The 19,468-nt window shown below is 36.9% G+C and overlaps 1 protein-coding gene across 2 annotated transcripts in view; it reads left to right on the forward strand.

Annotated features, from left to right (window-relative positions):
* The window catches only part of LOC122812266 (tetratricopeptide repeat protein 39A-like), an 825,358-nt gene that overhangs the window by 437,570 nt on the left and 368,320 nt on the right, over window positions 1–19,468 (forward strand). For both annotated transcript variants that reach the window (XM_044084661.1, XM_044084663.1), the window contains exons 4-5: window positions 67–140; window positions 1,912–1,979. In XM_044084661.1, coding sequence (XP_043940596.1) covers window positions 67–140; window positions 1,912–1,979 — 142 coding nt within the window. The remainder of the gene's footprint in view (window positions 1–66; window positions 141–1,911; window positions 1,980–19,468) is intronic.

Below are 19,468 nucleotides of genomic sequence, written 5' to 3' on the forward strand. Positions count from 1 at the left end.
CATTTGTGAGGCTACATTTAACAGCTTACCTTGTTTCTAAAACTAAGTTTTATTTCTCTATACTAGATACCGCAAAAAGTTAACAGTGGTGGATTCCATAACTAACATCGTGACAAAAGCAGGAGAGAGCTTCACAGAAGGTAAGCTATACTGCTTTATTTAAAATTCTGTTGTGAAATTCTACATTTCTGTACTAGTAGAGTAATCTGTATTAGACAGGGCAATTTGTTTTCTCAACCCTTGCCGGCAGACTGGAGGATATGGTAGTATTCAGTCTAGGGCCTCAATACTGGCAGTTTTCCTTCCCCTGTTCTCTCTTTATATGTTGCTTTAGCACTCTTAAAAATAAACAGAATTTAATGGCATGACAGACCCATTGATACTGTATAATACAGATGGAAAATCTCATTTAGATAGCATTAATGACAGCTGCATTTGAAAATATGTCTTTCTCATAAATTTCACTGAGGAAACCATTCCTTGGATCTCTATCTTTTTAAGAGAGCTTGCATTCTTCGTGTATGAGATAAAAATCTGTTATTTAAAAAAAAAACAACATAGTTAGTGGTGTGGTTTTGAAAGGTGTTGCATTTTAAATACTTGTAAGTTCATCTCAGTTGGCTGGAACCATTTTATGTACTTGGTTGTGCACCGCTCTGTTTTCCTTGCTGGTAGAGGAGCACACAGGGCTGTTTTGGCTTCATTTCTTATTAGTGTTTTGTACTTTGTTTGCAGAACTCTGTCATGGAAATCATTGCAGTCTTGCAGCATTGACCTCTTCCAGGCACTGAACCCAAAAACTGAGGTAGTTGATAAAATGCTTATAGTCATGCAGGAATAGTATCTGCTGTTCATATTTGTATTATCTCTTGCAGTGAGTCATACAAATGTCCTTTTCCATAGTGGTGCTAGAGAGCATATGCACGCCCTGTTGGTGTACTGACTTCTGAGACCAAAAATGACAACCAAGAATATGACATGTTTGATGTGCGCTGGTCTTGTGAGACCCCACTTCCACTAGTGCCATCTGTCCTGAGAGAGGGTTGCACTTACAATGGGGTAGTCACCTGAACAAATGGAAGGAGCAATTGTTGGCATATGTAATGTTTAAAAAGTAGCTTATGTAATGATGCTTCTGTCACCTCCTGTAGTTATATCACAACCAATGAATGCTGTTGGTTACAGTCTGTCATTGCATTACATGTGGATGCCAGGGAATGCCATTGATTACAGTTGGTCATGGCACAAGATGTGGATACCAGTGAGTACAGTCTGTTACACCTCTCAACCTCTTAGTGCAAAAAAATCTGGACAATGCCTGACAAAATGGGGGACAAAAGCCCAAAATAGGGTCAGATTTTAAATATTGCTTATATAAACTTTGAAAGCTGCTAGATTAACAGGGTTTGAACATACATTTTCTTAAGGATATGAAGTCTGAAACTCAAAGATATGTCATTATTTAGTGACTTCAATCCTCAGATCATCCCAGTGATTTTCCAGAAAACCAAAACTTTTATGAGGAATAGATCAAAAATATAAGGCAAAAATCTGGACATTCTGCAAAAATCTGGACAGTTGAGAGGTATGACACTGTTTATTGCCTTAGTAGTCTGAATCTTTGCCCATTTTATTAAATATTATATGGCTATTTATTTTTGCTGAATTGCTTGCAGCATGCTGTTATAAGCAACATCTACAGGTGTATCTGAATTCACTAGGGAAAGTTTTGGGTCTAGTTAACATGGAGGTAGAATGTCACATAAACGCCTGTGACAGAAAGGCAGAACTTTAAATGATTTTTGACGTACTTTGCTTGAAATGTTAATATGATGTGCCTTTTATAAAATGTTGCCTTCTGTTGCTTATCTACTCCCTCTTTCTTTCTTTTCATTGTTCTGTACCTTCAAGATGAGATTCACGCAGAAGTCTGCTACGCTGAGTGTTTACTACAGAGGGCTGCCCTCACCTTTTTACAGGTAATCATAGTGATACATCTGTTGTGAAATCTGTAATATTAAGCTGACGCTTGTGCCTTGTTAACATATATATTGATCCCTGTCTAACACAGTGGTATTACATTACCGTCGCACATGTTTTGGCATATGATTTACACTGCAGTCTGGTGCTCGCTTGTTAATCTGCTTTGAGGGAGTGTAGTTTGATTTGGAGGGGGTTCATGCTTGGTTTCAGCAGATTTGTGTGGTTCGGTTATTCTGTTCATTCAGGAAGAGTATTATTTTAAAGTCATTTTGGGTTTCAATCATTTTTTGATCCCTAAAACCTCACCCCTGTATTTACCCAGCCTCTGTTCTTTTTTGTAATGGATCAATCACAGCCTTCATAGATGCAGGAAGAACAATTTTTTTTTAAATGTATTTAATGGTTTCCATCCCTATATTAAATTGGATGGCTGTATGCATGCAGTGGTAGATGCTATACATTCTTCCATATTGCTTAAGACCAGAGCAGAGCTACTCTGTTGTCTAGTGAGGGGACATGAAGTTGGGATACCTATACACAGTACTCAAAACAACTTCTGTAACTCTACATAATGCATAAGTGGTCTGTGAATTCTATCTGTAACTGTTTTCTTTTATGTCAGCAAGGAAGATAATTCGGGGTTGTTATATATTACAAGAAAAGAAAAAGTTTCATGGGAGAAATTTTGTTTTCTTTGTTTATTGACCATGGCAGAACACTAATCCCAGTGGACCACTCTAAGGTTCAACCTGCAACTACAGTTATCCTAATGACAGGGAAGATTTATATAGGATTTAAATGAATTGTTCTCCTGTGCATTTGGATTAGGAGGTTTCTTCTTTTGTGGAAACACTGGGTTGTATGAAATAATGTTTTCAGTGGACATACAGGAATGCCAGTTCTGTTGGAAAGAGAAATTATAAAACTCACTTATACAATGTACACACTATACTTTGGTTACATACAATTTATGTTAAGTCTCAGAGGACATATCTCGCATTGTTTTTTCTGGCAGCATTTAGCATGACTTGAAAAGTTGTCCATTTTGTATCTTTACAAGTTTGATAAGAATTATAGATTATGAGACATAGATGGCTAAAAAAAAGTATATATGTGTTATATCCTAACACATAAGAGTTTTTGGAATGATTAATTCACAGGCTTTTTCCATCAAAGTTTCTATTTTAAAGTGGATTCAATATAATTTGATATCTATTTTAGTAACTGTGTCATTAACAGAACTGAGAAACAAGCTACCCTACTGGACAAAGTACATGTTGATATCTGCATAAAATGTAATTAAGGTTTCATCAAAGCCTGTCATGGCAAGAGTAAAAACATAGCTAACATGATTTAGAAAGCTGCCTTAAAAGGATGATGCTAGACTTTACTTAGTGTTCATTTAATAAAAAAAAATAATACAATTATAATCAGAGATGAATGACTTTTGCAAACATTTTTTTCCTCTGTTCAGGGCAGCTCATAAAAATGAAGACCAGCTGGCTGCACAAATGCCATCACTTCAGTTGCTATAAGCATCACAGTGGAAACTGACATTTATTAGTTTATGCTTTAGCTGTTTTCTTATCTTTTACATTTGTTTAAAATTCATCTGTTTTGCTAAACACTTTGTGGTAAAGCTCTATTATAAAAGCTTAATTAAGTTTAGGTGCCATTAAAAATGCTGTCTTCTGTTCAGAGATCAACATTGTTCTTCTACTATGTTTCTAACCCCCCCCCCCAAAAGATAGAGACAAGACTTAAAGACCAGTTTTACAGTTCATAGTAATTACAACAACATTCTGGATGGTGATTCGGGGGATTATATTCTTAAGAAGAGATTCAAATGACAAAGTAAAATATTCATAAAAATCACTTTACTTCCACTGTCCAGTTTAACACATAGGAGTATTTGGATTATACTAAGGAAGTGCAGGTCACCATCTTGGCATTGCACATTGCAAGGTAAATTATTTTAACAGGAGATGTTGCTTGTCATCATCCTAAAGGAGAAAAAATCTGTGAACAAAACCCTGATAACTTCCAAGGACAGTTTTCAGTCAGTACACTTTCAAAGCAAATTGCAGAAGTGTAGGATACCCCAGAAATGGACCTGTTTATCATGTCAGAACAATTAAGTTTGATACTTGTTGTTCCTTTCATGCCTCACAAAATAATCTGAAAAATAAATGTCTTCTCTGACAAGTTAGAGCTTAGTGTGTGCATTCCCTCATTTTCATTCAATTTGCAAGTTACCGTCCAAAGCAGATAGGACAAGGCCAGCCTAATAGAGCCAAAATGGCAGATGTAACCATGTTGCTTTCATGATGGCCATTACATGTGCATGCGTCCTTGGTGACAGTGATGCCCACTTACCTGGTAAATAAATGAATGCTCCCCTTTCTCAAATATCTGAATCATTCAGCCTAGAATATGCAGTTTGGACTTCAATTAACATTTGTTTTACTTTACAAGGTTTAAATCTCTTAAAGGAAACTGAAATCTCTAGTAGGGCAAATTATTCAATAGAAAAATGAAAGATATTTGTTCATTGAATTATGGAATTACATCAGTGTCTGGATACTTTGCATTGTCTGTTACCAAAATTGTTAAACTATTTCAGTTATCTTTGATTCAAAATGTTTGCTTGCACAGCTTCTGTTTGTATATCATCTGCCCCACCGTGCCCACCACAGCCCTCAGTTAAGGCCTTCCTAAAGCTATTTCTTCACTTAATATCCAAAAGTGGACATACCTTTTCCTTGGACTTGGACTTTAGGTTGCAGAACTGCATGACACTATATACAGCAGAGTTAATTTATTATTTCTCATGGGAAACACTTTTCTGGTAGCTGTTTCTTCGTGAAGACTTTTGAATTACAGGCTTTGATATGTAAATAATCTTGCTTTGTATTCCAGGATGAGAGACTGCTATGGAAGACGATCCATTTTTGTAATAAATTGTATCAGCAGTAGCTCTGTCAAAACATTTTATTTTCTTTTTTTTTTAAATTTCTTTTTATTGACTTTTAGTTATAACAAAACAAATCATACAAAACTATAATACATTATAAAATATGTAAATAGAAGTCACTCTACAAGAACTAACTATATACAAAACCCATCTATGCGAGGTCCCTAACAAGAAGGTTTAAATGCAGAGTATTTATGTTAGTATAAACTCATACACCATTCTCCAAGTGTCCCTCTGTGTAGGATTTAGCCTCATGGAATACCACAGATATTTGTGGGCAGAAATATGCTTCCCAGCAATCTTTTGGAGACCTTCCCAAGAAAGAGTCGATCTGTCCCTCCAATTTAAGGTGATATAGTATTTTATCAGCATAAAAGAAGTTATAAGAAAGTGTATATTCTTAACGCCCTTCCTCCGGGGTATATGGAGAAGGGCAAATTGCCAAGATTTTCATAGCCCATTATTTCTAGTTTGACTCTGAGGGCACACCAAAGCCTATAAGCGCACTTGCAACTCCAAAAGATGTGCATGATATCTGCCTCCATCGTTTTATTTTCTGTTTTCACCTGACCCACTACAGTAAGGCACAGCATGATTTGTATTTGGTCAAGAGGCTCAAACAGCTAGGGTGTTATGATGGGGGGTGGGGTTTGAGGTGTTAGTTTTTATTTGTTTTTTTTCTGAATTCATTATCATTTGGTTTATTCAGGAAATATTACGTGCCAGTCAGTAGTTGACACATTTTGAATAGATGGATCACTGGATTTTCTTTTGCTAAGATGAATTGGAGGCACCTTTGAAATGTATGTTTTTTCTGTAAGAGACCAATTTTTTAATTGCATTCTTCAGAAGGATGGAGTGAAATATTTGTTACTGCACTGTTCAGCCATCTGCCATTAGTGCCAGAACTTGTGAACCAACTGACAAAATCATGTCATTGTTTTAAAACATTTGTCACATTCTCATAAAAATGAATGCAGAAATTTTGATATAATATTTATTTTTTTCAGTATCCTAATATATTTTATGATGACATTTATATGGAATGTTGTGTCATATTGTTGTGTCATATTGCCACCTTCCAGACTAGGTTTCAGGACTTGTTAGGAAGCTACCCAGATGTTATGATTTAATTGCTAGTGCCCCTCCCTGAAGAAGTGAGGGCAGCTGGTGTGTACTTAGTAGAGCTTTGAGACGTGGTCACTTTAACAATAAAGTCACCTTTCCTGTGTTCTGTAAATTAGTATAACGCTTCATTAAACTGGTATTCATTTTCATTTCTTAAAAACATTATTATTATTATTATTATTATTATTACAACCAGCATAAATCCTTCCGAAGACCAAAGGAGGCTGAAACATACCTCTCAACCTTTTTGCTTAAGGATTCTGTATAAATCCAAAAATAATGCTGAGACAGTTTATTACACTACTTCTTTAAAAAGTTACTAGAATAACAGATTTTACATCAACGTACATTTTCTGAACAATAGGATGCACAAAGCTTCAATGTCTGGTGCTGTTATTGTCTGACTGTAATTCTGTGTGGTTTACCAGAAAATCTAAATTATACAAGAGACAGGGAAAATGAGGACAAATCAGGAACAGTTGAGACATATGAGATGAAATAAGTGAAAGAGGGTCATTATCAATGCTAAAAATCAGGGACAGTTGAGACATATGAGATGAAATAAGTGAAGAGGGTTGTTAGCAATGCTAAAATTAGGGACAGTTGAGAAGTATGAGACGAAGTAAGTGAAGGGGGTTAGCAATGCTACTTACAAATGAATGCCACATGTGGCCACTGAATTTCCATGGCATGTTGGATCGAGACCACCATAAGTCTTTATAAGTACTGCTGATGAAAACTGGTGGGAAAGCCCAAATGCTATGCTATTCAGTTAATCGAGACAGCACCTGTAAGATGCCGCATTATTATATGACATACAACTGTGATTTAGAGAGAGAGAGTGGGGAGGAGATCAACCCACCCCCCCCCAAAAAAAAAAAAATCTTAGTGTGTTTTAAGTGATTGATTAGATGAAAGTTTTGATATTGTATCTTGTCTGGTTGTAACCTATAGTTAATCAAGTTTCCTTTGGCAAAATAACCTACATCCACAGAGATATTTTTGCCTAATTAGGTATATCGCTGTATGTTATATTTCTGTAGCATACAGCTATCTGGGAGCATATTAATGGTGTTGAAGCAATAATAAATAAATAAATGTTGTCATATGTGGATATTTGTCTAAATTGTAGCTTTGTATATGATTTTGCTAAAAATGTGATCTGTTAACAGCTGATTTTCTTCACAGAGTATAGTGTTATCAGACCACATGTGATTGTTTTGCTTTGACTGTGCCTTTTTGTATCCGTTAACTACCCATGTTGCCTGACACCTGTCAGTACCAGTTTCACCTTTTTATCCTTCCTATTCTTTGCAGGGAACAGCCCTTAGTGCAAACATGACAAACAGTCATTAAAATTCTGCTCTAGAAATGATTAATCTAGTGCAAACATTCTGTAGAGAGATGAAATACACATATACTTTGGCTGTTTTTTGGCATGAAAACCAATCCTTTTTTAGAATATTGAAGCTGCTGTCCTATATTGAAGAGATGTAGACCCGCAAATTTAATTCAGACTTTTTTATTCTTACCTGCACTTGTTTTCTGCGTATATTAAACCCAAAAGCATCAATGAATATATTTCTAGGGTAAATAACTGAATATGCTACGAGTCTTGCATAATTTCCATATTAGATACCGCCTTTTCCTCGTTTTGGCCATTCCCACTTGCAAGGCAGTATATCACAGTGCATTCCAACAAATTACAGTCATATATTGTTTGAGAGGAACTGGTTGCTTTTCCCATGTTAGGCTTAGAAAGGTTAGGATGAGCTGAAGTGTTATGCCAGAACTTGAGTGCAGGAGTTCCAATACTAAGCCTTAAACTGCTCTCTGTGATTATACAGACTGCAGCTTTAGGACAGATAACCTGCATTCTTCCATTATAATCATTCTCTGTCTTTAACTGGCCACCAAAAAGGTGTGTACATGTGGCCTACAAATCTGGATATCACTTATTGATTAGCAGTATCTGCTTGACTCATTCTATTTTGTTTTTCTCTCCTTGAACTATTACCCTGAATTATAAGCTGTTAACCACTCTGGCTTTGCATCATACCTTTCAACCTCTTAGCACAAAAAATCTGGACAAAGCCTGACATAATGGGGGGACCAAGACCCAAAAATAGGGACATATTTTAAATATTGCTCGTATAAACTTAGAAAGTTGCTAGGATAACAGGATTTGCATTTGCATGCATTTTCTGGAGGATATGAAGTCTAAAACTCAAATGCAGTTATTTGGTGACTTTAATCCTTAGATCACCCCAGTGATTTGCTAAAAAAACAGTTTTTATGAGGAATGGACCAAAAATATGAGGCAAAAATCTGGACATTCTGCAAAAATCTGTGCAGTTGAGAGGTATGCTTTGCATTGCAGCTTTTCATCTTGCCTTCTGTACATGAGGCTGAATCCTTTTATTTATGTTACTCTCTGTAACTTTACTAAGTGTCTCTGTTTTTCCCAGTTGAAGAAATACTTTTTCACATTTATGAAAAATGATATTTCATTCCACTATGACAGATATTTTGCATTCTCTTTTGCTCCATTTTTATATGTGGTTCCCCTTCCTCCATGCTCTGTGCTCATGGCTTCACTGACACTATACTGTACAGTCTAAGAACATATTGTGCACTTCTGTTAGGTAGCATTGAAGAAACATGCTGTGCATTACTCCTGTTCTCATGGGCAATACTGAGGAAGTAAATTGTGCATTACTCCTGATGGCATGGGCAGCACAGAGTTAAGTATGCTGATGGCATGGGGAGTACTGAGGTAGTACGTTATGCCTTATTCTTGATGCCATGGGCAGCATTGAAGAAGTACGCTGTGCTTTACTCTTGGTGGCATGGGCAGCACTGAGGTAATAGCATGGAGGTAATATGCTGTGCATTACTCCTGGTGGCATGGGCAGCATTGAGGACGTATGCTGCACATTAGTTCTGGTGGCATGGGCAGCATCAAGGAAGCATGCTGTACATTACTCCTGGTGGCATGGGCAGCATGGAGATTGCTGTGCATTGCTCACAGTGGCATGGGCAGCATTGAGGAAGTATGCTGTGCATTGCTCATGGTGGCATGGGCAGCATTGAGGAAGTATGCTGTGCATTGCTCATGGTGGCATGGGCAGCACTATAGAAGTATGCTGTGCATTACTGTTGGTGACAGGCATCACTGAGGAAGTAGCATGGAGGTAGTATGCTGTGTATTACTACTGGTGACATGGGTAGCATGGAGGTAGTATGCTCTGCATTACTCCTGGTGGCATGTGCAGCACTGAGGAAGTTTACTGTGCATTGGTCCTCGATGATGTAGGTAGAAGTACAACACAGAGTTCATCAACTGAAGATCAATTATCCAAACCAGCCTTCCAGAGTTTGTATATGTATATATATGTATATATATGTATATATATATATATATATATATATATATATATATATATATATATATGTATATATATATATATATATATATATATATGTATATATATATATATATATATATATATGTATAATTATATATATGTATATATATATATATATATATATATATATATATATATATATATATATATATATATATATATATATATATGTATTATATACACTGAAACACAGGGTTTTTCATTAAAGTATAGAGAAGGTTAACACATGTTGTGGTTCATATAGGTGCAGCATATATTTACGCGGAACTTTATAAATATACAAGAAAACTTCAGTTAAATTTGATCTTTTGAATTTAGGTTCTATAACTTCTATAACTTATAATTTATAATATTTGATTCCTTTTTCTTGCTTGATTTGAAGGACAGAGACAGATTTACTTAATGATATATTGTTGACATACTTTTTTTGAGCTTGCTTAATCTTATTGATTTCTTTGCAAATTGATTAAGTTTATAAATTCATTGGTATAATTATTTAAATATATGATAAGGATGCAAAGTATGATGCATACAATTAAATAGGTTTTATGCTAGATTAGTTTATTATATCAGTGATGAGTACCCTTTTAATTGCTGTTATAATATATTTAAGATCTTACTCTTGTTGATCGTTGCTGATAAGCTGTTGCTATTAGACAGGTGGTTAATTTGGGTAGTAAATGCTACCCAAATTAGGAGAATGGGTATGGGTAAATTCAGTTGTTCATTTTTATATTTTCATTGTTTATTTCAAGATAAATTGACGTTCACTATGTCTTTGCATATAAAAACTATTACAGAACAGTCATCAATTGAAATATATCTTTCTACTAATGGTTTTGTACTTGATGGAGTTCTACATATGTTCTTTCTACAAAATATATCAATGGTCAATATGTATTTAATCCTTACAAACTTATATGTTTCTTTTAAAATGTATTTCAATTAATATTAATGGATTAAATAAGCCTTGCAAGAGGAGAAGTTTACATAAATATCTTAAATTACATAAATCACACCTCAATTTTTTGCAGGAAACACACTTAATAAAAGAAGACATAATTGAACTTAATAAAAAGTCATATACTGTAATATCAAGCTCAGAACATTCTAAAAAAAAGAGGAGTAGTGATTTAATGGAGTAACACAATACCTCTTCCAAAAATAGTAGATGATAAAGGAATGTTTTTTACTGTCAGAATAGAGTTGCACAAAAAATATTTACACATTAACATTAATTGGCTACCCGGAATTGGAACAAATACAGTAAAACAACATTTAAATCAGATTGTCCATTTATCTAAAGGCAACATTATAATAGTTGGGGACTGTAATTGTATGTTAGATGATAAGGACACCAGCATCAAGAGCAATAGGATAATTTCACCATCACCTAAATTATTAAAAGATTTTACTGAATTATGCCTTCTGAAAGACATTAACAGTTTTGCTGAACTAAACTCATTATGCTTTACTTTCTATTCCCACAGACATAACACTCATTTTAGAATTGACAGTTTATATCTCTAAAGAACTAACTAATAGTTTATCAAAAACAAAGGTCGTCTCTTGCCCCTCAGATCATAATTCTATAATTTTGAGTTAATAATTAAGCACAGCTGATAATATTCAAATAAAAAGAATTCCTGCTTACATTACTAAATTAAAAGTTTTTAAAGAATTCTTTTCATCAGAAACTCAAAATTTTCTCTCTTTAAATAATACAGACACTTCCAATATAAATATATATATATATATATATATATATATATATATATATATATATATATATATATATAGGATGCCCTAAAAGCTTACTTATATGGGAGGATCATTAACTGGTATAATAACAAAAAGAAACTATGGGATAAAGAACTGCAAGACATACAATCTAAATTAGATGATTTAAAGCTTAATAGAGGGGATAATGATAAAAGTGAAAAAAAAATAAATCATCTCATTAAATAATAAATACTTGGAGATTTTAAATCATAAAACTCTGATTAACATAGAGAAATTTAATTTTATAAACTTTTCTACAAATCCTCAGCAACTTAATATGTTGGCCCACAAACCAAAAAACTTGACTAAATCATATTAATGAAATTTTCTCTCAAAAAAAAAAGAAAGATATTAATCAAAATCCTACAGTCTTAGATTCAAAAGAGGAGATTAAAACCTTTATATCCAAATAGACTAAAAATAGATTATAAGAACAATGAACAGCCATTATTAATAAATCTATATCATTTATTGATCTTCAAACTCAAGTTAGTAAACTAAAACAGATATGCACCTGGCAATGAAGGTATTATTCCTGAAATATATAAAATATTACCCAAACAGCTTTACATTTACTCCATAAAGTTTGTATTCATTCTGAAGACAGTGCCACAATACCACTGTCCTGGAAATATACCTTTGTATCACCCATAATGAAGTCTAATAAAGATCCTACAAAATGTTCCTCTTGTAGGCCAATCACTCTACTAAGCATTGATTATAAAATGATTATGTCTGGTGGTGCTGCAATAGCTTTATCGCCTCACAGTAAGACGCTGTCCGGTTTGATTCTCAGCTAGAGTGTCTTCTGCATGGAGACATGCATGAATGGGCATACCTTCGTTTAAGGTTGTGCATCAGGGCTGGTAACTCGGCACTTAAAAATCAACTACCAATCATTAGCAGACCGGAGTTCCGCTGTGGCCGAAAGACACAACAACAACAACAACTAAAGATAGTTCTTCCAAATCTAGTAGATGAAGATAAAACAGGTTTTATTGTAACTAGAAACACATACAATAATATAAAAAGAATTACACTAACTGAATCTGCTAAAAATCTAAACAAAAATCGTACATTAGTAAGCCTTGATATAAACTATGCCTTTAACTCTATTAGCTGGGATTACTTATTTATACTACTGGAAGAGTTAACATTTTCAAATGCTTTCATAAATCTCATTATACAATTATATAAAGGTAGTCAAGCATATATTAAAATTGGCACCAGTATTTCACTAAAAATACCAATAACCAAGGGGAATCAACACGGCTGCCCCTTATCACCACATGTGTTTACTTTAATAATGGAACCTTGACTAATTTAATTAGGATGGATAAGAAAATTGAAGATTTTGAGTTAACTTCTAAGGAATCTTCCAAAATACAACTCTTCGCAGACTATATACTTATGACCTTAGGGGAGAAATAATAAATCTATCTCGGCATTTTTTTAATGATATGGTGAAATTTAAAAGAAAATCTGGATTAACATTCAGTAATAATAAAACAAAATTCTTCCTATTTAGTAAAAAAATTACAGAATAGATGATAAATACAAAAAATTCTTAGCACAAGAGGAATAATAGCAAATAATATCAAAGATATTATTCAACTTAATTATAATAATAGCTTATCTACAATAGATAGCCTTATAAATAAATGGAAAAAGCTTATTTTTTCTATGGAAGAGAAACTTTCAATTATAAAAATGATTCTACTCTTTAAGTTACTCTATTATACAGTCAATATCTTTATCCCCACCAAAAGCAATTATTAAGCAATTTAATTTCATGTTCCAAAAATTGTTATGGTTTCCAGATAAATCCAGAATAGCATACACGAGGGACTGGAATAATGGGGTATTAATTTACCCAACTTGGAAGTATATTCAAGTTCATCTGTGATTAAATCCATAACTCTTCTTTTAGATATAGAATGCACAGCAAAATGGAATAATTTTCTAGTAGTTCATACAGCTATCTGAATTGTCAAAAACTATAGTAAATAATTCATTTGTTTAGTTACTAAAAGATTATCTTTCTACACATATTCCTATTGAACATAAATCTAATTACATGCTACACCTCCTAAAAACATTTAGAAATTACATATATAAATCTTCTGAATATAAGGCCTGATGTCCTTCAAGAATGCAACTGCAGTCATAACATATGGGTTGTCCTGCCTCAGGCAGCCCTCGGTCGGCCGAATTCCAAAGTCTGGGTCCAGCGTCGGCTGGTGTCGCCTCCTCTCCGACGTCACAATGGCTGGAGTATAAAGGCATCGGCCGACGCCATCTTCTTCAGTCTTTCTTGCCGCGCGGTGCCCGAAGCAGAAGCAGTTCGCAAGTGCCGGTCGGTCAGCTCCTGTGTTTTCAGTACCGAAGTCATCTAAAAGCTAAGTACCCCGTTGGGGAACATTTTTTCTTGCCTCAGCCGATGTCAGAACAAATTGAGAAAGTTAATAATTGTTTGTCTTGTGGTAAACAAATACCTCATAAGGACTTCAATTCTTACTGTCTTCCTTGCCTGGGCCCAGACCACAACGTCTCGGCCTGTGCTGCCTGTGCTTGCTTTAATAAGTGCACTCTCAGGCGCCGGGCAGAATTTGCTGAAGACTTTTTCGGCGAATCCTTTGCGTATATCATGTCGTCGGATGAACCGACAGCTCAATCTTCCAAAAAACGGAAGGACCGGGACCGGCATCCTCGGCCCGCGTCCTCTACCGATACTACTCCTAGACCCTCCGCTAGTGCTTCGGTCCCTGTGGAAGCAATAATTCAACCGCTCCAGGCTGACGACACAGCATTAACTCGTCCTTCGATCCTGGAGACCTCTCCGGTGCCGGTTGTTGATTTTCCACTGGAAATCGAAGTTCTTGATATACCCGACACCATTCCAGTGGACAAGGTCACTCCTGCATGTGGGGCAGCTAGGCCTCCTGTATCTATGTCCATCAAGGCCTTTGCACGTGCTAAGGCCGCCAGCCAGGCCAAGGCCCATCCTAAACCTGCTGTCCAGGCCCCCTCCTCTGATAAACAGATAATGTCTCTTGCTGCAGACCTTATTTCCCTTATCAGGGGGTCTCAGCCTCACCCAGACAGAGGTTCTCTGCCTCCTGCAGAGAAAAGGCCTAGAACTGAGCAGACTGAAAACCTCTCTTCAGATGAGGCCTCTGGGGATTCTGAGCATTCAGACATTCAAGAAGAATCCTTCCAGGCCTATGAGGACTCTGATGCTGAGGAAGCAATTCCCTCTGCCTCTCCTCCAGAGGATTTCTCGTTTGGTGAAGTCCTTCACTCAATGAGGGAACATTTCCAATGGCAGGGTCAGGAATTCTCTGATTCCAGGAAAAGGCTACATACCTTCCTAAAGCTTCCCCAGCACAGACCTTTAGCTATTCCTCCTGTGATGGATGTTTTGGATGATGTTTTCTCCGACTCCAGTGCTAACCCTGACACTCTCCCCCCTGCTCCTGTCAAGCCAGACAGATATTACAGAGTCCCTGACACTCACAAGCATCTCTTTAAGGCCCACTCCGTGGATTTAGAAACTATTTCACAGGGTCCCAAGGGAGTGGCTACCTCCACTGCCAAGAATCCTTTGCCAGCGGATAGGGAAGCTAGGTCTATGGAGAGATGGGGTAAAAAAGTTTATACCTCTACCACCCTAGCCATGATGTCACTTAACTGCCTTTTTCATATGTTTCAGTACCAGGATTTTTTACTGGATGATTTACAGAAAAAGTTAGCCTCTCCTGAGCCTATTGATAGAAAGGCATTGCAGGATCACATACATAACACCCAACAGGTTAACAATCATTTTCTTCAGCGTGGTTATGATGCATTGGAGGCTTCATGTAGGGCAGCTATGACTGGGGCTGTGATACGTAGACATGCATGGTTAAAAGATCAGCCACTGCCAGACCATGTCAAAGTAAAGTTACTTGATGCACCTTTGGAAAAACAGAAGCTTTTTGGTGCTAATGCACAAGATGTGTTGAAGTCCATTGAGGAAAAAGCTAAGTCAGTGCAGACAGTCAAGGATTTCCTCCAGGTTCAGCCACCCAGATTCAGTCGAAACTGGCCTTCAAAGAATTGGTCCTTCCCAGACTCGGACAAGTTTCAAAGGGGAAAGAACAGGCGTGGCCGAGGCTGAGGGCAATACCGAGGCTCCTACAGGGGCCGCCAATGGCAACCTACAAATCAAAGAAGTGCTGCAGTCAGTACAGCTGCACCACAAGGACAATCACAATGACTTGACTTTCATACCACCTACAAGGGCTCAGAGAGAAGCACCCTTGGGCGGAAAATTATCCTTATTCTCAAAAAACTGGTATATCTTAACCAAGGACAACTGGATTCTGGATTTAATAGACAAGGGTTACAGATTCCACTTCCATACTTTACCTACAAGACAAGGCATGCCAAACCTGCCACACCATCAAAGGGCAGAGGCACTCATTCAAGTTTCAAAGCTATTAAGTATAAAAGCAATAGAAAAAGTACCTCGTCAGGAACAAGGCCAGGGATTTTATTCAAGACTGTTCCTTGTTCCAAGAAAGGAAAACAAATGGAGGCCTATACTGGACTTGTCTATTCTAAACACCTTTCTCATTGTGCCAAAATTCAAAATGCTGACGTTGCAGCAACTCCTTCCCATGCTGGGCAAGGGGTCTTGGCTGGTCACTCTGGACCTCAAGGAGGCATACCTGCATGTCCCAATCAGACAAAGCTGCAGAAGATACCTCAGATTTCTTGCAGGGACAGAGCATTATCAATTCTCAGCATTGCCGTTTGGCTTATCTACTGCGCCCAGAGTGTTCACGAAATGCCTGGCATCAGTAGTGGCACACTGCAGACTTCAGGGAATTCACATATATCCCTACCTGGACGACTGCCTCATACAAGCAGACAACAAACAAACCTTAATAAAGAACTTGGACTATGTTATGCAATTACTACAGGCCTTGGGATACACAGTCAACATCCAGAAATCAAGACTACTGCCATCCCAGCAGATTATATTCTTAGGAGCCAAACTGGACACACAAACACAAATGGCCTACCTCACAGAGGAAAAACAACAGCAGTTACCAGAGTACTTCAAAGGCCTAGCACAGCTGTCCCAGCTTACTGCAAGGAAACTCCTGCAGGCCCTGGGATTCATGGCATCATGCATTCTTCTGATACCTTTGGCAAGACTTCATATGAGAAAGCTGCAATGGTATTTGAAAAGTTTATGGTCCAAACACAGCCAAAGCCTAGAGGACGTAATCCCACTTATTCCATGTCTGCAAAAAGAATTCTTGTGGTGGGCTTAAGCAAGTCAATTAAACAAAGGCATGTCTTTCAACAGTCCTCAAGCAGGTCAAATAATTACAACAGACGCCTCAGATCATGGATGGGGGCGCACATGGAGGGCAGATGCATTCAAGGTCAATGGACACCAAAGGAAAGACATCTGCACATAAACCAGAAAGAGATGTTGGCAGTGATACATGCAATCGAGAGTTTCAAAAAATCACTGCAACAAGGGCATTTACTAATAAGGACAGACAACACCATGGTCATGTGGTATATAAACAAGCAGGGAGGGACTCATTCATACCCCCTCTGCAGACTAACCATGATTCTTTGGGAAAAAGCACTGAGTCTGAAGATACACCTGCAATCCCTGTTTGTGCCAGGCAAGGACAATGTACTGGCGGACAAGCTGAGCAGAAATTTCTTGGATCCACACGAATGGATGCTGCATCCCCACATTTTCTCACAAATAACAAAGACATGGGGAAGACCGGACATAGATCTCTTTGCGTCTCACACGAATCATCACCTGGAAATGTTCTGTACCAGGACTCACCATCCTCTAGCCTGGACAACGGATGTTCTCTCCTTCAGCTGGAATTCCCTGAAAATGTATGCTTTTCCTCCTCTGCCGCTGTTGACCAAGGTGATCCTGAAGATCAAAGCAGAACAACCAACAGGCATTTTGATAGCTCCAGACTGGCCAAAGCAACACTGGTACCCATTGCTGTTGAGCATAACTCGGACCAAACCATGGCCTCTGCCCCTATGGCCCCTGCTCCTAACACAACACAACTACAGGATTGTTCACCAAAACCTGAAAATATTACATCTGACAGCCTGGAGGATACCTTAACTCCTTCCGCTTCCTCTCTTTCCAAGGCAGTTCAGGACATCTTATTGGAAGCACGCAGACCTTCCACCAGAAAAACCTATTCAGCCAAGTGGAAGAGATTCAGCATCTGGGCTGCCAACAGGGGTCAGGATACAACAGTACTGAGTATACCTCAGATATTGGAATACTTGGCAGAAATGTTTCATTCTGGACTCTCATATTCTTCCATAAAGATTCATGCCTCAGCAATCTCAGCAAGATACAATTGTGATCCACCAGTGTTTTCACATCCTTTGCTAAGACAGTTCCTGAGAGGGATAAAGAATATCAAGCCTCCCAGAAAACAACCAGTACCTGCATGGGACCTCAATTTTGTATTGGAAAAGTTATCTCTTCCTCCCTTTGAGCCAGCAGCAACCTCAGAGATGCAATTTCTATCATGGAAAATGTTTTTTCTATTGGCGGTCACATCAGCAAGAAGAGTCTCGGCGATACAGGCACTCATGGCAGTACCTCCCTTCCTCATTTTTCATCAGGACAGAGTCTCTCTAAGAACAAATCCTTCTTTCATGCCAAAGGTAATTTCCAGGGTGTCTCTAAATCAAGCTATTCACCTTCCTACCTTCTTCCCCAATCCTCAGAATAGAGGGGAAAGACTGCTACATACCTTGGACATACACAGGCAACTACGCTACTACTTGGACAGAACTAAGGCCACCAGACAGTCTGACCAGCTGTTTGTAGCCTATGCTGCTGGAAGACAAGGAAAAGCAATCTCCAAGCAAACAATTTCAAAATGGATTGGACATTGCATCAGATTTTGCTATTCTTACCATGGAATATACTGGTATCAGATGATGGAAAACGATGAGCTAAAATCAATTGATAATTTGACAGCTGAATTTGAGATAGACACTCAATTGTTGTTAGAAATATAAGCAAGTCGACAATTTATTTTAAATAAGTTTGATTTAATATCTCCAAGGATAAAACAGTTGATACCTAAACTTGTATCACACATATATAAAGTATTTAAAAGTGACACTGATATTTACCTTGAAAGCTATTGGAACTATTTCCTTATTATTAATAATTATTCCCCTAATGACTGGGTTAAAATATATTAGAATCTGCTAGTAGGACCACTTCTTCTATTAAATGTAGACTATTTACTTGGAGATACATGCATAGATCCTTCCTTACTCCTTACAACGTAAGTAAATTCAGCAAGAAGAATAATACATGTTGGAGATGTAAAAAAATAAGTGAAAGCAGATTGGTCACACATGTTCTTTGACTGTGTTGCACTAAAAAATACTGGGAGGACATTAATGTCTTTTTGCAAGCCCTATTTTCAGATAATTGTATGCTTTCTAAATCTATTATCCTATTTAATACTCGAATACCTGAATGTATTAAGAAAACTAAATACCTCATGATTTGGCCCATACTAGCTGTTGCCAGAAAAATTATAACAAGAAATTGGAAATCTGACACTTCTCCCTCTTTTCAAGAATTTAAAAATCTTATTGATGTCTGTCATTTGGAAATATTGACCATTAAAGCAAGCTCTAACAGGAATACATCTTCTTACAGTATGTGGAATAAGTTATATGATTTACTAGGGAAATAATTTGTCAAGTTAAGTAACTGTTGATATATACCAATGTCTTTGTATTATATATTTGTCAACGTCTTTGTAAATAGTTTAGTTTTGCTTGTTTCATATAGTTTGTTGTAAATTACTTACATTAGAAATATTTGTGAATACTCAATGAAGATTTGTTTTTATTTGAAACTCAGTAAAATTATTTAAAGAAAACGATGTAGCTTCTGTAGGACAGTAAGACCTCTATTTAACCAGTATATGGGTGTAAAGGTGACACCAATAAAATTATGTACTTAAACAGTGAACCAAGTAAAACTGTTCATGACAACTCATTGTTTCCTAGAACCAAGTCTGCTTATGAGAGACGTAGTTACCTATTTAAGTTTTTGTACAAGGCTGACACATCATTAGGTTGTCCTATC

This window comes from Protopterus annectens, chromosome 9.part0 (genome assembly GCF_019279795.1).
Source record: "Protopterus annectens isolate FY-2018-M chromosome 9.part0, PAN1.0, whole genome shotgun sequence".
Lineage (NCBI taxonomy): Eukaryota > Metazoa > Chordata > Ceratodontiformes > Protopteridae > Protopterus > Protopterus annectens.